The sequence below is a fragment of the Choloepus didactylus genome, chromosome 4, assembly GCF_015220235.1.
Source record: "Choloepus didactylus isolate mChoDid1 chromosome 4, mChoDid1.pri, whole genome shotgun sequence".
Taxonomy (NCBI): domain Eukaryota; kingdom Metazoa; phylum Chordata; class Mammalia; order Pilosa; family Megalonychidae; genus Choloepus; species Choloepus didactylus.
In genome coordinates, this window is record NC_051310.1 from 50629254 (window position 1) to 50650646 (window position 21393).

Genomic DNA, 21393 nt, shown 5'->3' on the forward strand with positions numbered 1-21393 from the left:
TTACCAGTGCATTTCCATCATGATCAGAAAAAAAGTAGACTTCAGATGTCATGCTCTTAAGACACTGTGGAGTACAAATTATTTTTATATTGAATTAGATTGCAAACCATCTATAACTTAGCTAAAAGAATACAATATATGTTGGCATTAACCAGTTAGACTTATCACAATACTCCCAACTCACAAGCAAGCAACAGTCAGAAAAATTAGAAAATTTAAAATGGAAATATCTTATTGCCATAGAATTTCTCCACAAAAAGAAAAAATGAAAATGAGACTGCAACCAAAGTGAGTTTCTGAGTGGCTCATTTTTTTATCTAAGTAAATAAAGCCATTTACCAATAGTTAGTTAATTAAATTGTGTTTGATTGCAACAGGCAAAGAAATATGTCCAGAGAAAATTAATTTGTTTAAGACTATTAGCCTTTCGGCAAGAAGAGTCACTCAGAGTTGAGGACATTGGGAGCAACATCAACAGTCAATTTAAAAGGCAAATGATTTGGATGGTTTCTGGGCTCTTGATGAGTTGACATGTTAACCAATACTGGTCAATTTATGTTTATTTGAGATAGCAATATAGAGTTTGAAGTGACTGAAGAATTAGCCTCTATGAATAAATAGTCTACATGGGACAACTACAGGTGAGAGTACTTTAAAAAAAAGTTCAGAAACACTAGTTCAGTACAACCTGAGGTGGGATCTGCTAAGATGAATCAAAACTGCTTAAAAAAAAAAAAAAGAAAAAAAAAACCAAATACATATATGGGGGGCAAAAAGTTTTAGTTGGACGAATTTACAAAGCTTATGAAAATGTAGTGTTTAAAACTTACAGTTTTAGTCATAAAAAACCTGTTTACTTGCTGTATTATTTACCAGCAAATACCTTGCAGAAAATAGTTGAATCTATCATGTGTTACTGAACTAGTAGTGTCAACATTAACTTTATTCACTCTCATGGACTTTAAGAATCTTTAGTTCATTGAATTTTTGTCAGAAAGTTTAATATTCTGATTTACCCTGCATCCGTTCCATGGGTTTGCAGTGGTGAAGTATGATTGCAGTTTTTTGAGATTGGGTGGGGCTGAGATTGAAATTTTTTAAAAAAGAACTACCCTTAAACACTATTCTGGAACACTGCATGGCTCTGGAAATTAGCTTTTGCTGAAACCTCAATAATATTTCATGAAGAATTCAATCTAAAATTACAAAACAAAACAGAGCTTATATGTAGAACATAGCACTGTAAAGTAGTATTGACAACTAACATTTGAATTACAAGTAATATCACTACTTTATCATCTCATCAAAAAAAAAAAAACATGAGATTTCCATTCTCACACAAATTAGCAGTGGATGTACTTTCTGAGTTCAGCATTTATCAGACATTGGTGCAAAGGCAAAAGAAATTTCCATTTTTCAGAACTGATCTAACTGCAATTGAGCTTCTACCTAATCTTCACTGGAAGTGATTAATATGCTCTGTAAATGACAGGCAAAAAGGTGAGTATCAGGAGAAGATTGATAGGATTTTATAAATGCCTTTCAAATGAAAATGCTCAGTTAAAATCATATACTCCTTGAAATGATAGCAGTATTTAACAGTACCTATCCGTGAAAACACATTTTTAAAGATGAAGTATGTAAAGTCGCATACAAAATCATTAACATGATCATTTACAATTGATTTTGATAGGGAGTACTAACTTAGAGCCCCAATTAAGGGAAATATTATTCCCCAAAAGGCGGCATTTTCAAAAAGTCTACTCAGTTATTTTACTTTGAATTTTGTCAGAAAATTGTGGCAATTTTTCTCTTGTTATTTAAGTACCTACATAATATCCTAATATTAATATCCATAATTTTGCCTCTTGGCCCGTAAAGTCTAAAATATTTACTTCCTGACCCTACAGAAAAAGTAGGCCTTCAGAAGCCAAGCAAGTAATGTAAATGGATGAAGGCAATAAATGGTTCTAAGTGTAGGGAAATACTGAATTAGAGCCCTCAGTTGAATTGTTTTGAAACTCACACCACCAAATCCTCTGTGAGGCCTTGCGACTAATTCAGCCAGAGATTGGCAACCTTTTTATTTGAAAAGGGCCAGGTATAGTATTTTAGGCTTTGTGGACTTTAAGGTCTGTCTCTGTTGCAACTTTTCAACTCTGCCTTATGGAAAAGCAGCCAGACAATACATACACGAGTGTAGCTAAGTTCCAGTAAAACTTTATGTACACTGAAATCTTCATTTCATATATGTTCAATGTGTTATGATATATTGCTTTGACTTTTATCAATCATTTAAAAATGTAGAAACCAATCTTACTTCATGGGGCACATAAACAGGCAGCAAGCTGGATTTGGCCAGAGGCCATGGTTTGCCTTCCCTAATCTAAGCAAAGAGAATTAATTTGCATGTAGGAAGAGGAATCTTTTTCATGGTACTGTTCAGTGATGTACTAGGTTATGTGAAGATTGAGTGGGAGTTCAAATGATGTTCTTATTCACACATGTGAAGTGCAGACTCTTGCTTCCATTTAGTCACCCCTTAATTAAATGACATATGCAATATATAATTGTAAAGAAGACACAATATCCTTAAATGCTTTAACATTTTAACCCTTCCTTTTCCCTCATAGTGAATAAGTGAACCAGTGATTGTATCATTCTTTAAATCTAAGCCCACTTAACTTCTGAATACCAAACTCTTAATGAATCCAATAGACAATGACAGCTGGAAAATTCATTAGATGCAATTTTTAAATTTTGTTAACTTTTGACAAGCTTTCTGTCACCTTAGTTGGATTTTGAAATGATAATCTAAATACCTACTGACATGCTAAAGATAGTTTCTAAAAGCTTAGTTGAAATATTTATTGAATCAAATTAAGGAACATTAATATTGCATCCTAACTAAGCAAATATATTCAATACCATTAATATCTGCTTTATTAGTAGTAACATCATTTTCTACATAAATGAATTTCTCAGAACTTCTCTCAAGGATATCAACAAGGTCATTTAGTTGATGTCATTTATATCCCATAGAACTAGATATATAATCTGTAAAACTTCCTGGAAGTCTCACGAAGTTTGACTACCTAGACCTGGTTTTAGCACAGCTGTTTTTAAGTCTGACAGTTATCTCTAGAGCATCGATTCTGGAGTCTGATGGCTTGGGGTTCAAATCCCATCTCTGCTACTTTCAAGTTGTGTTGACCTTGGGCAAGTTATTTAACCTCTCTCTGTCTCAGCTTCCCCATCTTTTAAAATGTAGAATACAACAGTAGCACTGTTTTAAGGATTAGATAATAGACAAAGCATGAAGCACAATACATGGCACATAGTTCATGCTCAGTAGTTCAGTTGTTATCTCTGTGTTAGTGTTTTAAAATGTTAAAACCCTTGGAAAACTATATTAATTCATGTAGATGAAAGACTTTAGAGACTTTTGCCTTCCAAAGAAAATTACTGGGAGAGTAGGAGATACCTACATCAATTCAAAATAGTTATATGTTATTTAGTGAATTCTCTAAAATCCAGTGAATTGTCACTAGTTTATCTTTCATCATTCCATCTGACCTAATAGGGACAGTTCATAACTTCTAAAGTTGGCCTAGTGAACAAAGTATGGCAATAGTAAGTACAAAATGTTTGCAAACATACAAAGATTTTGGAATTTTAATTTGTTTGTCAAATTAGGTGTGTGTAATCTCTACAATAATAAAGTGGAAAACAAGGCTTGAAAGCCTTTGAAATGTTCTATTAATTACTTCATTTCATTTAAATACATTCATTTAAATACAAGGTACAGGAAAAAGTAATAGTGTTTCTTTTTTAAAGACTGGTTACCATACTTGGCAACTGAATGCAGCAAAGCCTTAAAGGATAAGGTCCAATGCTCTCACTATTCACTGAACGGATTTTACAGATTGTTCTTGAAGAACTAATTTTCAGTTGGAGAATACTTACTGGATATAGATAGAACTGAATTTAGAAGAAAAACTTCTAAACTTCTTTCTAGTCCTGGCTTTTTACTAACTTGTGTATGATACTGACCTGTCCAATTTATATAATACCTTGGCTTTCTCATTTATCAAAAGATAGAAGTATTGTAAAGATGACGATGCACTCCTGAAAATAATACCAGCTTAGTAAAATAAGATGGGAATTGTTATGCATATTCCCACTCTAATGGAACCACAAATTTTGTTTCACATAATTGGCCAACCATAAAGTGAACATCTGTTGTAATGGAGATTTGACAAGAATCCCTTAATTTCCTTGAGAAACTATGTCCTATATCCAGTGGTCTATGTGATAGACTCATGCAAGGTTGAGATGCTGCAAATATCCATCCAATCTACGTCAAACTCTGTAAGAAAAACCCTGAGGATAATAAAAGCCTTTGAAGTTTCAACAGAAAACTACATCAGAGTCTACAATTTACACATAGGGAAATTTCACTTAAAAAGTACCATTTCCAGTCTCCAAGGTTTCATCATAAAATGAGCTCACATTTGAAGTGAAAGGTGCCATTTAACATTTAAGTATTAAATTTTATTAACTTCTTTGAATGTCATTAAAACAGGTTAATGCTCTGCTCTGGTTTATCCTGAGTGTGGCTCACAGCTGGGAAATAAAACACCTTGATCAAGATTTGCCTCACCTTCCACTGCTCAAAACAGGCATTGAGTTCATAATATTGAGGGAATGACATTATCACAGGCCAGATTTTACTTGCCACAACCTGCTGGTAGAAGGCAATATAGCCACCTGTCTGGACTAATATTAAGAAGACATTGGGAAAAAAGGGAACATTTTATGAGAAGAAATAATAGGCTTGGATATTAACACTAAATGTTGTAATCAAAATGGCATTTTAAAATATGTTCAAGTAAAATGGTGAAATAAGAGAAAACCACAAAACTTAATATAAAGTATAGCTTTATTTTTAAAAAGATTTTACAAGTCTGCCTGTCAACCTCAAATATACATAGGTGAATTATTCATATCTTTCATCAGATGACACTTACTTCTTCAATCCCTCTGAGGAAAGTATAAGTTAGAAAATAAATCTTTTTCACAGATATGCCTCCATTATATCAATCAGCTTACTTCTAAAAATTTCTCTTTATAAATACTTTAACAGTTGCTAGTGGTAAGTACTGTTGTGCAGCTCCATATGGTTATAATTTTACAAGTTTGTTTTGCTAGCTCCTAGTTGTGCTCCAAGGTCCAAATCTTATAAGCTGAGAAATAAAGGTTAACTGGGCTGCCAGAAAAGCCCACTGAATGCATCCTGTAGTGCTCTGTGACAAGCAAGAGAAGAAGTATAGCCCCCAGCAAGGTCCTGTGGAGAGGCAGCTCTGACATGGTTTAAATACCTAAAACAAAATAAAACAAAAGGTATAGCATTGATATAGAAAGCACATATAAATTGGTAACATTTTAAAAAGTAATAGTAAAACTGATTCAAATGTAAAAGGGAGAATTCCGAGATTGAAATGTTCAGGCTTTATAAACTTAAAAACACAGCTCTGAAGGAAAAGTTCAAAAATATTACTTGCTACAAAAATGTTCCCCTATTTAACAATTTTCAGGACTAGTTTTGTTGACTATCATTTGAACACCTGTCACTCTCCTCCTTAGCATATTCTTAATATATAAATATACCGTATCACAATACTAACAATACTAATTTTTACATAAACATGTTTCAAAACGAACCCCTAAACACCTAAACAAATGCGAGAAGGGAGAGACCATACTATTTACCTAAAAATTACTTCAATATCCACCCCCCATCCCCCACCCTCCCCCAAATAATTGTCTCCCTTGCAGTAAAGGAAACCTTAGAAAACTATATCTCTAACAAATCTCTTGAGACTTAGTTTGAGTTCAAAATAGTCCCAAATAGTAAATATAGAAATCTTTTGGACTGATCTCAAAAGACTGCGCAGCAGACACTATTTTTCTTCAATCACACACAGCTTCTCAGTAATTAAAATTTCCTACCTTGACAAAGGTATACAAAACGCCTGAAAAATGGGGCAATCTCAGTTAAAGAGGAGCAACCTGTTAGCATGACTACCACTACTGCTGGAAAGTAAATATTTCCAGCTTTGCTTCAATGCCTAGTTTAAGAAACCACATTGTTTTGTCAGGCCTCAGGAAGTAAAGGAGCTTCACCCGCCTCAGAATTACAGGTATGGCAAATGAATAAATCAGGTACCAGAACATTTTAATAACTTGGAAACTTTTCTACTCATTCATTCAAACTTCCTGTGTGTCAGGCTCTTGATGCATGAACAACTTATTATTTCTAACATAATAACAAGTCTGTTTTTCATTTGTATCCTTTTAGTAAGCTTGTGTGTTTAAAAAATATATGGCATTATAAGAGACCACGTAGAAAAAGTGGTCAAAGAGATACAGCCTAAGCTCCTGGAATTGGCTGTAATTTATTCACAATGCCACAAATCAAGTTGTTAACTGAATTCTTTGCCAAGGGTGAAATGGAAAAGTAGTAGGAGGAAGGGAACTAATACTTACTAAGCAAGATTCTACAATTTTTTTTGATAGTATACTTGCAGCAGTAAAAAAAGTTTGGGCACACATCTTCAAAATTTGTATACTTATTTATAAATTATATACATATAGTACTAATATACTATGTACTATAATATATATAACATACTAATATAGTCAGTATATTATATATATATATCAGTAGAAAAATGTAAAGAATGAGATAAAATATTTAAAAAGAGTTCTAATGTTTTCTCCCTACACTCCACCCCATCTTACACATCTTGCTGGGATGCATCCCACTCTGGAGACTACTGTTCTTAAGTAGTCACTCTCATATTTTTCCATAGAACCTTAGGTACCACAAGGTATAAATAGGAATTCGCCAAACCTCCCACGTGGCTTTAAAGGTACCTGCTTATTACCTCCCAGGACACAATAAAATGTCAACTGCTAAGATTCCAATGCATGAGAAATGAGGTAAGTGTTAAATCACCAAAAATCAACCTGGAACAGCATAAAAACAATTCCTTTCCCCTAGGACCTCAATAACTATCACACAAATAATAAATGAATAATATTTTTACAGGTAACTTGGAAATGAAATGTTCCATCCCGATACAAGTTTCCAGCTGTCTAATTTTTATTCATATAACAGATGATGTATCACTCTCTTCCTTTTCTCAGACCCTAAAAACAACAGTCTTATCTTGAATGGCTGTTCACTCAAGGCAAAATTTAAGCACCACAGTAGAATGTCTGTCGACCTTAAGCAGCCAGCTATCAAAAATGAGAACTGGTTTTCATAGCTGTAATACAAACCACTGTGCAACGAGCTGTTTTGATTCATTACATTTTGGTACAACTTGCTTCTGGGAAAGTTGAGTCATACCATCTCTGGCTTGGCAATTCAAGCATAATCTTACAGTGTACATATAGCTTTTTATATGTTATCCCGAGAAACCTGAAACAGCTGCACTGCTGGCAGGGAAAACACAGGACCACCAGTAAAATATCCAAAACAGTTGCATCTTTTAATTTATGACTGTGCACTGTTTCCTTAAAGAGTATATAAAACAGTTCAGCTTTTATGGGTAAAATGTAGTAACAGTCACACTCATTGATGTCATCGATGTGTTTTTAAAAAGTTTATTTAAAATGATTAGTGTTTGAAAATAGTATTTCTTGAAACCAAGAGTCACAATCCAGAGCAATGAGCAAGTATTTTTAAATTTGGGTTATTAATGCTAAGTTGTACAATTCTCACTGTCCAAATCAAGTCAATTAAAATTTCTTTGTGTAGCACTGAAGAAAATGCACTTCCCTACATTATAATAATCAGTCTCTGTGTATGATTCTTTTGAGTGCTGCATACTTGCATTGCTGTTTTTGATCTCCAGGGCTGCACAAAACAGTTACAGTTAAATATTTCAACCTGTATGCACCATGGCAACCTACATTAATTCCAATTTAGAAAAACAAAACATAGTTCATTCTTGTTATTCGGCTGTGGGCTTTTATTTTCTAACTATCTAAACTTAATGTTCTTAAGCCCTTTAATTATTGTGGCACACCAAAGTATTTTAAAGGATCTGCCACATTGAAACCACACAATGAGAATTTAGTGTTTTGCCCACTTTTTCACATTAAACCACATCTGTGTTGTTTTAATTCTTTCATGACCGTTACAAGTACATCACTGAATAGGATTCCTGGGGTTTCTGGCAGAGGTCAGTATCATTTCATGTACACCTTTGTACAACAGAATGAGGAAGAAGTCTTTGCCAAATTTATTTCCAAAAGTTAAGCTCAGTTGGGTTTTGGAGCCTGGAGGTAATTGCACTGACTATTTAGCCAATCCCAGGACACCATTTCTGTTTTTCATGGGTTTATTTTAAATACCTGTAAATCTTATAAGCAGAAACCAGGAAACGAAAAAAAAGTTTGCTTATTTTGGTACCAATACCTTATTTTTACTGAAAGCAGACTAAACTCAAAAGTTAAAAAAATCACCTTTGATTATTTTATTAAGGTTAAAACAAGTATGTTTTTAAAAGTATGTCTAAGATAATTCTTTTACAAAGGGCACCTTATGCCCTACTTTACGCTCTGTCTAAAACTGCCTTCCTTAGCTACTACCTATCGAAATCTCTTTCAACTGGACTTTGGAGAGGGAGGAAGAAAACAGGGCAATGGATCCTGAGAGGGAAATATGAGAGGAATAAGCGTTAGAAAACCACACTTAAAAGGTTTGTTCCTGAACTTTGATTTCCTACACTGTCATTTTCTTCTGTTACTTTTAGCAGCTTTTTCTTCCTTGGAAGGTGGTATAATTTACACTTAGCCTCAGAAAGACTTCATTCTCTCAGTTCTTTAACATAAGAGTGCTCCTCTGAGACTACTCTTTTACTGTTTCCCTTCCTTTAAAAGCCCTACTGACCATCTGGCTGAAGTCTTGGACTAAACTCCTTTTAGTGCTATTCAACAATGCTTTGAGTTAGCTATGGGCAGAAGGGCAGAAGGCAGGGGTTGTCACTCAAGCCAAGAAGTGGCACTCTTCCTCTCCAGTCATAATCTGCTTATGATAACCACTGAAACACTTTGGCTCCAGAAAATCAAGAACTACTAGAATTTAAATTGAAATGAAAATGTGAAGCTCATATTAGTTTCCTCCATCTCAAATTTCCATGCCACATAGAGAGTTAAAAACATGGACTGGTTCAAACTAAGAAGGAGAGTAATCTCTAGAGACTAAGACTTTCTTTTTACAAGCTGGCCCATTTTTAAAGTTTGTATTTAAAGCCACCTTGCATTAAAAAGACCAGTTCCAAACAGTTCTGCTACCTGCCCACAAAATTCAAATCTAGATGCCATTATAGAGATCAGTCAGCTGATCTCAACTGTCAAGACCAAGAGCTTTTGTAAGAAGGTCGGCCAAAGCTGTACAAGATTTACATTAATACCTTTATCTAAAAGAGATTTTAAAAGAGCAATAGTATGCTCAGAGAGCTATCACCAAAAAAACAGATGCATTCTGAAAAAAGGTTAGCAATCCAGGTGTCCTAACCTAATCATGAGGTAGAATAATAGACGAATTGTCTGCAGAAGGCAATGGATGACCGTATAGTCTAAGATTAATGGGGAAAGGCACTGTAAGTCAGAACTATTGTCCATAATTCTGAGGGCAGTTTGGTTATAAAAACAATGGCTTTGCAAACTCCAACTGAAAATACAACAGACTTTCAGAAACCAATAGAATACTAATTGAATAATCTAATTATTAAAGCTGATTTCAGATTTATACTCAAATTTGGAAACAAAGTGATTATGCAAGACATGTAGACCATCTATGCTGGTGGTAAATACATAATTATGTGATTATACTGGGAATCATTGTTTACTTAGGGTGGACTGTATGGTGTGTGAATAAAACTGTTTAAAAGTAAAAAGAGGAATACAAGTGTGGAAAGAGGGATGTACCTATTCCCTGTTGGTAGGAAAGTAGAATGGTGCAGCCCAGCTGGAGGGCAGTGTGGTGGTTCCACAGGAAGCTAACTATGGGGCTGCCATATGGTTCTGCAACCCCGTCATTGAGTATATAGTTGGAAGAACTGAGAGCAAGGACATGAGCGGACATTGCACACTGGTGTTTATGGCAGCAGAATTCATGATTGCAATGGATGGAGATGGCCTAAGGGTACAATGACTGATAAACGGAATGGTGAACTGTGGTGTATACATACAATGGAATAATGAGCAGTGGCAAGAAGTAATGAAGTTGTGAGGAATGCAACTAGGTGAATGGACCTTGAGGACAGAATGTTGAGTGAAATAAGCCAGAATTGAAAAGACAAACATTATTATGCCTCACTAATATGGACTAACTATAATTCGCAAACTCAGAGAACTGAATCTAAGAGCATAGGTTATCAGGGGAAGGCTTATGGTAAAGGTTCCTAGACTGTAAGCTCTTACAGTGGTCACAACTATTCATGAGTTGTAATGGTTGTCTCTAAATTCTGAGATGCTGAGCTGTTTGTGTATAATCTGGATGTACCCTGGAACTTCAGGTATCTGTGTGACACCTGAGACTCAGAGCCAGAGTCCAGCAGCTTTCAATGTCAGCATTACCCCATAGGGCAAATGTTAAAGAAGCTGAAAAAGAGATCAGACTTCAATTAAGAGATATGTACAAAACAGACTTTATTAGAAGTAAGATAAACCAGACTAAAGGGAAAAGGATGATACTGACTGTGTTTTAAAACTTCAACTTGTGTGTGAGACTAAAGGAAGATATGTTTATTTGGTGCAAAATCTATTTTCTGTAGCAAGTTATATACGTTAACTTGAATGGGGTGTTTATTCAAACACCATAATTACATGGAACCTTGAATAGGGGATGAGATCTGGTTGGTTTGTACAGGTCAGCGTGAAACTCCAATACATCCCGGAGTAATGTGGGCAGAGAATAAAAAGTATTTGCAAAGCCCTTTTGAGGGCCTGGGGAAAATGTGGAAACATTAAACTTCCATTGTAGTAGGCTAAGTCCTCAATCTTGGGGCTTGCCCTTATGAAGCTTGTTACTCAAAGGAGAGACTAAGGTACCTAAGAGTCACCCCCAGAGAACCTCTTTTGTGGCTCAGATGTAGCCTGTTGCTCTCTAAGTCCCCTAGCTGATAAATTCATCGCCTTTCCCCCTATGTGTGGCATGACTTCCAGGGGTATAAATATCCCTGGCCCCATGGGACATGACTCCTAGGGATGAACCTGGACTCAGCATCATGGGATTGAGAAAGCCTTTCTGACTAAAAGGGGGAAGAGAAATTAACAAAATAAAGTTTTAGTGGCTGAGAGATCTCAAATGGAGACAAGAGGTCATTCTGGAGGATACTCTTATGCATTACATAGATATCCCTTTTTAGTTTTTAGTGTATTAGAATACTAGAAGGAAGTACCTCAAACTGTTGAACTGCAATCCAGTATCCTTGATTCTTGAAGATGATCATGTAACTAAATAGCTTTTATGGGATGCCTGTGTGATTGTAAAAACCCTGTGGCTCATCCTCCCTTTATCCAGTGTATGGACAGATGAGTAGAAAAAAGAGGACAAAAACTAAATGAATAATAAGGGGGAAAAGGGAATATGAGATGTTTTGGGTATTCTATTTTACTTTTTATTTTTATTCTAATTTTAGTTTTATTTTTTGGAGTATTTAAAACGTTCAAAAAATTGTGTGATGAATGCACAACTATATGATGATGCTGTGAACAACTGATTGTACACTTTGTATTATTGTGTGAGTGTGTGAATATATCTCAATAAAATTGCATAAAAATAAAATGAATAAAATAAAAAAGATAAACACTGTAATGGAATACACCTATGAATACAAAGATAAATAACAAATTAGGACTGGACACACCCAAAGGCTGGATATTTTGTAAGATATTTATTTTTCCATCAAAGCACCCTGTTCTCAAAAGCTGTATTTCATGCACTGGAATCTGAATCATGCCAACAACTTGGATAAATCTCTAAATCAAACAACAAGCAAAGACAAAGAGTCAAGAGGATAAAATAACCGATGTTTTCTCTTAATTACGGAAAATTCTATATTCCAGCAAGTGAAATGTACTCAAGGGACCAGTGACTATAATCGTAAAATCTGAAAAAGCTCCAAGAGTTCTGGTTCATTGCATAACAATTTCAAGTTTTTAAGAAGCACTTTTGATACTTAAGCCCACAGAAAATTTGCACTCTCTTCCAAAAGCAAAACCACAGCATCACTCCGGGAAAAAAATAATCTATGCCCATTATCAGAAGTAATGTGTTTATGCAATCAATAGTACCAAAAGTGAAGCTTTTCTGGAATAGATTGTTTTAATAGACTACTCAGTTAGTTGGTTAAATATCATTTGGACCAAAATTTCATGTGTAAGAAAATATTTTCCTCCTATTTAAAAGATTACAGCATTATTTTCAGTATTATTTTGCTTCCAGACTACATTTTTTTGTAACTTTGTGCATGCTGGTATAATATTTTAAAGAAAATCATGTTCTAATGAATTACATATGACTTTTTCTCCAAATCATGAGTTTTAAAAGTTTAACTTTACAGAAACTGCTTCAATACATTAAAAACTATCTTTATAATAAAAAACTTCATTTCTTATGTCATCACTATAAAAGGTAAAAAAGAAGGAAAAAAACCCTACCTTTTTCTTGATTTGTACCTTTTGAGAGAGTAAAATCATTTCTACCTGACATTCCAATGTTTATAAAATAGGATACACAATTTTCTTAACTCAATCATGCTTTGGAGTGGACCTACCTGTCATAATGAGTCACCAGAAAATAAAATAGAAGCAAAAACTAAGGTTATTCTTAATATAGTTTGGTCCTGACTGGCCTCTATTTGCAAAAATTAATGACTATGGAACTGAAAATAGGTTAATTTTATTTGAAACAACATAAAATAAATATCAAGAGAATAAAATCACATCTTTAAAGACATGTTTATAATTAATATTACAAGTGGATACTGGAAACTAATTTTACATGTTTTGTAAAATAAATGAGAACAGTGGGTAAAGGACAAGTATGGGAAATAATACAGAGTCCTAAAACCAGAAGAGAACATTATACCACTGCATCATTAGCAGATAGAACAGCTTACACCCAGATAAGGTGAAAAAAAATTTATCTTCTGAGAAGAATCCATCCATTTATTCATTAAACATACCTTGAACCCTTACTATATATTAGGTACTATATTGGGTGTAAAATGAGAAAATGGTACCCAACTCAAGGAGCTCATAGTCTAGTGGGAAGAAAGACATGAAAATAAACAATTTTTAAATATAAGGGAACTGGAAACCTAAAGAAATAAAGAGAGTGTTTGCAAAAAAATCATAATGCATAAGTTGATATATAAAGGAAGAACAATAATTTGTCTGGTAGATAAAGAGGCAAAGGGGGCATTCTAGAAAGAAGAGTGTGCAATGGCTGGAGGCCTACAGAACATGGTATGTTCTGAGTGTCGAATCTTTGAAGGTCTTGTTTGCTTTGAATATCTTTCAAAATAGGTAACGGGAAACCATGAAAAAATTTTCGCAGGTGAATAATTCAATCCAATTGCATTTCAGAATTCTCTTTATCTTTGTATGAAAGATAGATTGAAAAATGAGGGGGTGAAAAGGAGGCAAAGTGAAAGATTATGAGATCCATGATGCTAAAGACCCATAGGGTCCAATTATATGTGGGATAAAAGAGAGAAGAAATCTTTAATTACACCCAGGTCTCAAGCCTGGAAGATTGACTGGGCTAGGAAGTTTCACAATAGGGGGTATAATAAACAGTTGGAGTAGATTTCACAAGGAAGATAAGCTCCATTCCAGACATAAGGAACTGAGGCACCTATCAGATGTACCAACTGAGGTACTTATCAGACTTACAGGTAAAAAGATAGAAATGTTCAGGATCTAGTTAGAAATCTGAGTTTAAAAGAAAGAAAATATAGACTTGGGATTTAACATAAAGCACTGCACCCTTTATGCAGTGCTCAGCTGTTAGGTTATGAGCACATACCTTTGAAGCTTTGCAGGGGGTGGGCAGAATGGGGAGGAAGACCAAGCTATCAGGCAGGGCACTCTGGACTGTCACACCCCCCACCCCTCCAACAGATTAGTTCTGCTTTCTGTTTTATATTTTGGGGTCCTAGTAAAATTTGTTTAAGAAAAAAATGGTTCTGCCTTTTTTTTTAAAGTTTGAAAATTCTCATAATCTAGCTTTAGAATCAAACAGATTTGGTGTTAAATCCTGACTACCCTCTCAGTAGTGCCTCAGGAAAGTTATGTGGCAGTTCAGGACTGTTATAAGTTATCAGAAATTATGTACCAGAAGTGCCTAGCACTGAGCCTAGCACATAATAGGAACTCAATAAATGGTAGGGAGTGAAACTAAAAGGTCAAGGAAGGACCTTGCACAACAGCATTTTTAAAATTCAGTTTCACTGAGATATATTCACATATCATACAATCATCTGTGGTGTACAAACAGCTATTCACAGTTCCATCATACAGTTGTGCATTCATCACCCCAATCTATTTTTTGAACTTTTCTTATACCAGAAAAAGCAAAAAACAAGAATAAAAAATAAAAGTAAAAAAGAACACCCAAATCACCCCCCACCCTATTTTTCAGTTAGTTTTTGTCCCCATTTTTCTATTCATCCATCCATACACTGGATAAAGGGAGTGTGATTCACAAGGCTTTCACAATCACACTGTCACCCCTTGTAAGCTACATTGCTCTTCAAGAGTCAAGGCTACTGGGTTGCAGTTGGATATTTTCAGGTATTTACTTCTAGCTATTCCAATGCATTAAAACCTGAACAGGGTTATCTATATAGTGCGTAAGAATGCCCACCAGAGTGACCTCTTGACTCCATTTGGAATCTCTCAGCTACTGAAACTATTTTGTTTCATTTCGCACCCCCCTTTTGGTCAAGAAGATGTTCTCAATCCTATGATGTCAGGTCCAGATTCATCCTTGGGAGTCATATCCTGCGTAACAACAACTTTAAAGGAGTACCCAAAGGAAGAAGAATCAGCCAGAAAGATTTAGAAGTCAGAGAGGAAGAAAGAAAACTAAAAGGAAATATGTCACAAAAGCAAAGGAAAGACACAGTATAAAGAAAAAGAGGATATTTCCACAATGTCTCAATTGCAGGAGGGAGGTAAAATGAAACAAGGACTACAGAGTACCCACCAAATTCTGTTATTAGGAAGTCAGTGGTGACGTTAGTAAAATCAGATTCAAACTAAAAGCCAGATCTGGGAATGAATGAGAAATAAGGAAGTGGAGACAACAAGCAAAAGACCTTGCAAAAGTTTGTCTTTGAATGTGGGAGAAAGGGTACTAGTTACAGGAAGACTCAGCGTTGATGAAATGAATATGCTGTTTCAAGGTGAAAATTTGAGTATGTTCTTGGGGTGAGGAAAAAGTGCCTATGGAAGGAGGAGAATTTAAAAAGGGATGGGGACCAACTTGATGGTGTAATATCAGAGAGGAAGAGCAAAGTAGGACATGGAACACAAGTGACAGGATTAGCCTCAGATGCACAAGCCTCTCTTCCTCTAAGGATGGACAAAAGGAGTTAACGACGGGTATGAATATAATAAGTTTATAGTTAGGTTGTGGCTTTTGAGGGAATGAGTTCATACCTACAGTTTCTCTGTGAAGTAGGTTGATAGGCTAACCTACTGAGTGTGAAGGCAGCAGGGTGGGAGTAAGAGATTTCAGAGTAGTGAAGTAGTGATCTGGCAAAGCCATTGCCGGGAATGAGAGATGAAGCTAACCATGGGTGTGTACAAAATGATTACTAATCTACTCATTTGTCTGATTTTCTCCAGCTGGACTCAGCAGAACTAATTTAACAATAACTCATACATTTTTAAAAAGTATTTCCAATTATTCTCTGTATGAAAATTTCATATAGTATCAGAACATAATTGAAACACTAAAATATACTCATGTGATCTTGATTCACAAAGAATAAAGTATGTGTTTATAAAGGAATTTTGAATACATCCTAATGGAGAGCTACGCCCTTCATATGTGTCGTGTTTATTCAGTCAACAGTCTAGGCAAAAAGTATTGTAAAATGTTCCTGACAAGGAATCCAATTTGTATTCAAATTTATGCCAAATAAAAACAAGGAAAATAAATGTTGTTAGAATTCATCATACAGATTTCTTATCTTTTTCCTGGCAAAGAGCTCTGTATAGAGGTCAAATTACCTGACTTCTCTCTTATATAATAAAAAGTTTTTCATAACAACTTTAGGCTCAGAAGATGGATTTTTAAAAAATGAAAACCCTACCTATGTCTCAAGAAAACATTTCTGAGCACAACAGGAAACAATAGGTTTGGAAATATCCTTACTCTGAAGAAGTTTACCTTGAACAGGAAAGTACACTGCTCAGACTTGAGTAAAAGCACTTGAGCTACATGATGATGGTAAGTGGTACTTAGTAGCTCTGAAACTCTGATTTGTGTCTTCACATTAGCTGCTTAATTGCACTGACTGAATTTTTCATTAGCTGACCAAATACTTAGTTTATTGGCTTTGGGAAACTGCTATAATCATATTTACTGTAAGAATTTTCTAAATATTTATGTCCTCAGAGCAAACAAAAATTTAACACTTCTAAACAGCAATGTTTGTATGAAAAGTCCTTGACTCCTCGTTATTTATTTTTCTATGAATAGTTAAGACAATAAAATGGTTCTCAGTATCAGTCAAAAAAAAAAAAAAAAACCTGAATAATTTCTCATAGAAAATTATGAGTTCCAGAAACCAAAATTGAAGTGCCTGACTTACCAGAACTTGGGCAAATTGTAATTCTGTAATTCCTATGGAGGAGTATGTATTTCTTCCATAAAGTACATATCTTTAATTTACACATAAGGAGTCTTTTAAATAATTAACAGTAACAATGTGCTATAATCTAGACAGCAAAGCTGATTTCATACACATGTGTACAACCCAACTCCTCATTCCTAGTGTGCTTTCCTTTAAGAGGACAATATTTTCAGATGGTGACTGAGTATCTCTGGGTCTTGTATCAGGTAAACAGAAATTTATACAAGTATAAGGAAAGCAGAAGATTAAGAGTGATCTCTAAGACAGAAAACTGACTACAGCTTTTTAATCATTTTATGATTTAATACTCTAGCTACAAAAGTACAACCATGTATTTGACAATGTTTAAACTCAGATTTGATTATAAACATTTTAAAAGAAGTTTGGTGATATGAGTTTTCCCCTAGCTTGCTTTCTTTTCTTTCTTTGCTCAAGAATAAGCATTTTTAGACTGCAGGGATCCAAAAAATATGCATGGTCTGCTATAATCATAATCTGGTGAAAAAAAATATGTGAAATAGAGAATAGATTCACAGAGTTCCCAGTTTAGCTTATTTCTACTTAATGGTTCTTGACAGCTCATAATCTCAGTGACAAAAGAAAATAAGCCATTGATAGATAAGGTTCCATATCAACATATTAGGTAATGCTTTATCTTACTAAATTTTATAGAACACTTTTAATATATATTTTCTTGTTTGATCTTCATAAGAACCCAGTGAGAGAGGGAAGAGGGAAGGAGAGTATCCCCAGTTTATAAAGAGCAAGTTCAGGTTCAGAGATGTGATTTGCCAGAGGTAACAAATACTGTTACCTCTGCTTACACGGCTCAAATCATGTAGGAAAGGGTGTCCATAATGTGAATACAGAATGGTGGTCAAGGAGACATAAAGAAATTATAAAAGTGAATGGAAGTGTATTTCCAACCCAAATAAGGCATTCAGGATCCCATTGTCATATGCCAGTCCTAAAAGCTAAAAATTACACATTTGCTTTAAAAGGGGTTGTATCATTGGCATGGGGGAATAAAAAAAAAAGCTTGAGGGAAACTTAAGGGATTCATCAACTCAGGAAAAGGCACTGATTAGCAAAACCCAAAAAAGGGGGGTGGGGGGATGGGGACAAAGAATGGAAACAAACTTTTATGACTGGTTAAGTCCTAGGTGAAAAACGGGTTCAAAAGGCCCTACTGATCTAGCAGAAAATGTATAACCACACGGATATGGGTCTTGGTTTGTTTATCAGTTAGGATTCCAACAGAAAACAGATATCATAGTCTACTAAGGATAACCTGAGGAAGGTTTATTTACGAAGAGACTATTTACAGGAGTGAAGGTGAAGGTATAGAGAAATACAAGACATAGTTCAGTAACCCAGGGTATCAGCCAAGCCATTGCCACCTCTAGGCTAAAGAAACAAGGGCCTTTCTGTGGACCTAAAAGAAAAAAAGGGCAAGAAAAAGGAAGACTTGTTTAGAAAAGGTTGCCTTGAAATGAGTGATGATATTCTGTTGAAGGACACAGCCAGTGCATGGAAATAAATACCTGCACCTCACTGCTCTTCCTCCCTTTGATTTCCTGCTGAGGCTGCCATTTCCCACCAGCAACCCAAGCTAGAAACCCAAAGGCCCAGGAGCCACTGATAGGATCCAAACATGTCAGCATCTCAGAGAATGGAGCAGGGTAAAGAAGGGATAAAATAGATCTGGAGGAAAGAACAAAAGATATCCATCACGAAAAGCATTCCCAGGTCCTATGTACCATTCCCAGATCTCCAATAAAGAATCCCAAACTCTTAACTCAGTTATTAGAGGACTAAAGTGGCAATTCTGTTTACCTTGGATAATGAATGAATTACTAATCTTAGGAGAAGAAATAAATTGAAACTACAGTAGTGGTACTTTTCTATAATTACATGGGTATATACATAGGTTCTGTAGTTACTGAGCTGTGTCGTATATATTGGTTGTTTTTTTCCCAATGTTTGAAACACTTAAGATAATTTGATTTACTTAATTTTTAAGGCAAATTTATTCCTTTTAAAGTAGGTCCTGTAGTTCTTGGAAGATTTTGTTAGATTTATAATTCAGCTTTGTTAGGAGTTTGATGTGCTTTAAAGAATCAGATCTTTAAATCTGTAATTAGTTATGAATTTAATTAAACATGTGGTAGTGCTGGATATACAGGAAAGATTTAATTCCATTAAGCTTCTGAGTCCACTGAACATTAGGGAAAAAATGATTCCTATTTTATATAAAAGCATTTGATTCATAAATAAAATCTGTACATTGAAATTAAAGGTCTAAGAATAGTTAGATTTATAATTTTTAAAAATTGTATAGTAATTAAGACACAAGTAACTGTAAATCCTTTCATTAGAAAAGATGAAAATAAAGGGATTTATAAAAACACATTTATGTAAATACTGACAGAAAGTTGATTTAACATATTGCTGATATTATAAATTTACTATTTATAAATTCAAAACACAAACTATTATTAATAGGGATAGAGAAGGAACCTATACAATAAAAGGAACAACAATTCTCTAAGAAGACGTAATAATTCTAAACCTATATGCACCTAAAAAGTAGCCCTGAAGTATTTAAAGAAAAATACCTGTAATACCTCTCTATATTAGTTTCTTTGTAGTAAGTCAGACAATTTCTTTTGGATAACCAGTCACTTATAAAACATGGCCTCTCATGAGAACTTTAAAGTATTGAGGTTTTAATTATAATCTCTCTCTTATACAACTTGGTATTACTTTTTTAAAGTGTTTAAGGTTAAGCTTCCCATAAATGTTTGTGGTCCACAAACTAGTCTCCCTTTCCTTCAATTTTGCCACCTATACCATCCTGGTTCCAACATCTACACACTACCATCCTAGTTATCTTTCAACAAGAGTAATTCCATCATGCCACTTCTCTGCTTAACACCTTTCAGTAATTTCCCTTCACCTAAGTGATAAAATCCAAAATCCAAACTCTTCACTGGAACATAGCAGACCCTTAATATGACTCCGTATTTTTCTCCAATTTCATCTCCCAATGTTTCCCTCCTCATACTTTATATTTCAGCAATAACAAGGAACTTGTACTTCCTGAAACACAATCTACTGGGTCATGCTGCTGAGCCTTCGCATACTAGCATGCCTTTCTTCTTCTAATAGTCTGGCAAATATCCAGTCATCCTTCAACACCTTGTTGAGGCACCTCCTTTTTTAAAATTTTTTCCAGATCTGATTTCCACTCTCTCCCTGAGACAAACATAATAACTGCCTTCTATATGTTGTTTCTGAACTTGATCCCACTTTTTTCATAGTTCTATTGCTGTTTTTGTCATGTTTTAAAGGATTTGAAAAACAAGCTTTTGATTTGAAAATCATTATATCAGCTTATATTTTCTATTTCTATTCTAATTCAAAATGTCTAAGACTTGCTTAAGCTATGAAACGAAAGAAACAAGAAAAAAGGAAAAGAAATAAAGGGATCACAAAAATAATTTTAAGACTACATATAATTAAAACAATACTGATATGGCACATGTTTAAGTAAACAACAGAATATATTCTGATAGAATGAGAAACAAAAGGAATAACTTTATATACTGAGTGACCAAAAAGTAAAGCTACATACTTGTTACATAAATGATTTATGACACTTTTTAAATGACTAAATATGTTTTTTATTTATTTAAAAATTTTTATTTTTTAGAGATGAACATTTAAAACATACCTTTCTGATAAACAGGAACCCTTTTACAAATCCATTCCAAGCAGAGCCAAGAATAATTAGGAGATAACATGGATACTTTATTAAATTTATCTTTTTCTAAGCAACTTTGTTTTTTTTTTATCTTCATTTTATTGAGATATGTTCACATACCACGCAGTCATACAAAACAAATCGCACTTTCGATTGTTCACAGTACCATTACATAGTTGTACATTCATCACCTAAATCAATCCCTGACACCTTCATTAGCACACACACAAAAATAACAAGAATAATAATTAAAGTGAAAAAGAGCAATTGAAGTAAAAAAGAACACTGGGTACCTTTGTCTGTTTGTTTCCTTCCCCTATTTTTCTACTCATCCATCCATAAACTAGACAAAGTGGAGTGTGGTCCTTATGGCTTTCCCAATCCCATTGTCACCCCTCATAAGCTACATTTTTATACAACTGTCTTCAAGATTCATGGGTTCTGGGTTGTAGTTTGATAGTTTCAGGTTTCCACCACCAGCTACCCCAATTCTTTAGAACCTAAAAAGGGTTGTCTAAAGTGTGCGTAAGAGTACCCACTAGAGTGACCTCTCGGCTCCTTTTGGAATCTCTCTGCCACTGAAGCTTATTTCATTTCCTTTCACATCCCCCTTTTGGTCAAGAAGATGTTCTCCGTCCCACGATGCCAGGTCTACATTCCTCCCCGGGAGACATA

The 21393-nt window shown here is 34.7% G+C and overlaps 1 protein-coding gene across 2 annotated transcripts in view; it reads right to left on the minus strand.

Moving 5' to 3' along the window:
• Window positions 1–4924: 4924 nt before the first annotated feature.
• Window positions 4925–21393, minus strand: part of MNAT1 (MNAT1 component of CDK activating kinase) — a 335520-nt gene continuing 319051 nt past the window's right edge. For both annotated transcript variants that reach the window (XM_037832592.1, XM_037832594.1), the window contains one exon: window positions 4925–5381. In XM_037832592.1, coding sequence (XP_037688520.1) covers window positions 5261–5381 — 121 coding nt within the window. In that variant the 3' untranslated portion in view covers window positions 4925–5260. The remainder of the gene's footprint in view (window positions 5382–21393) is intronic.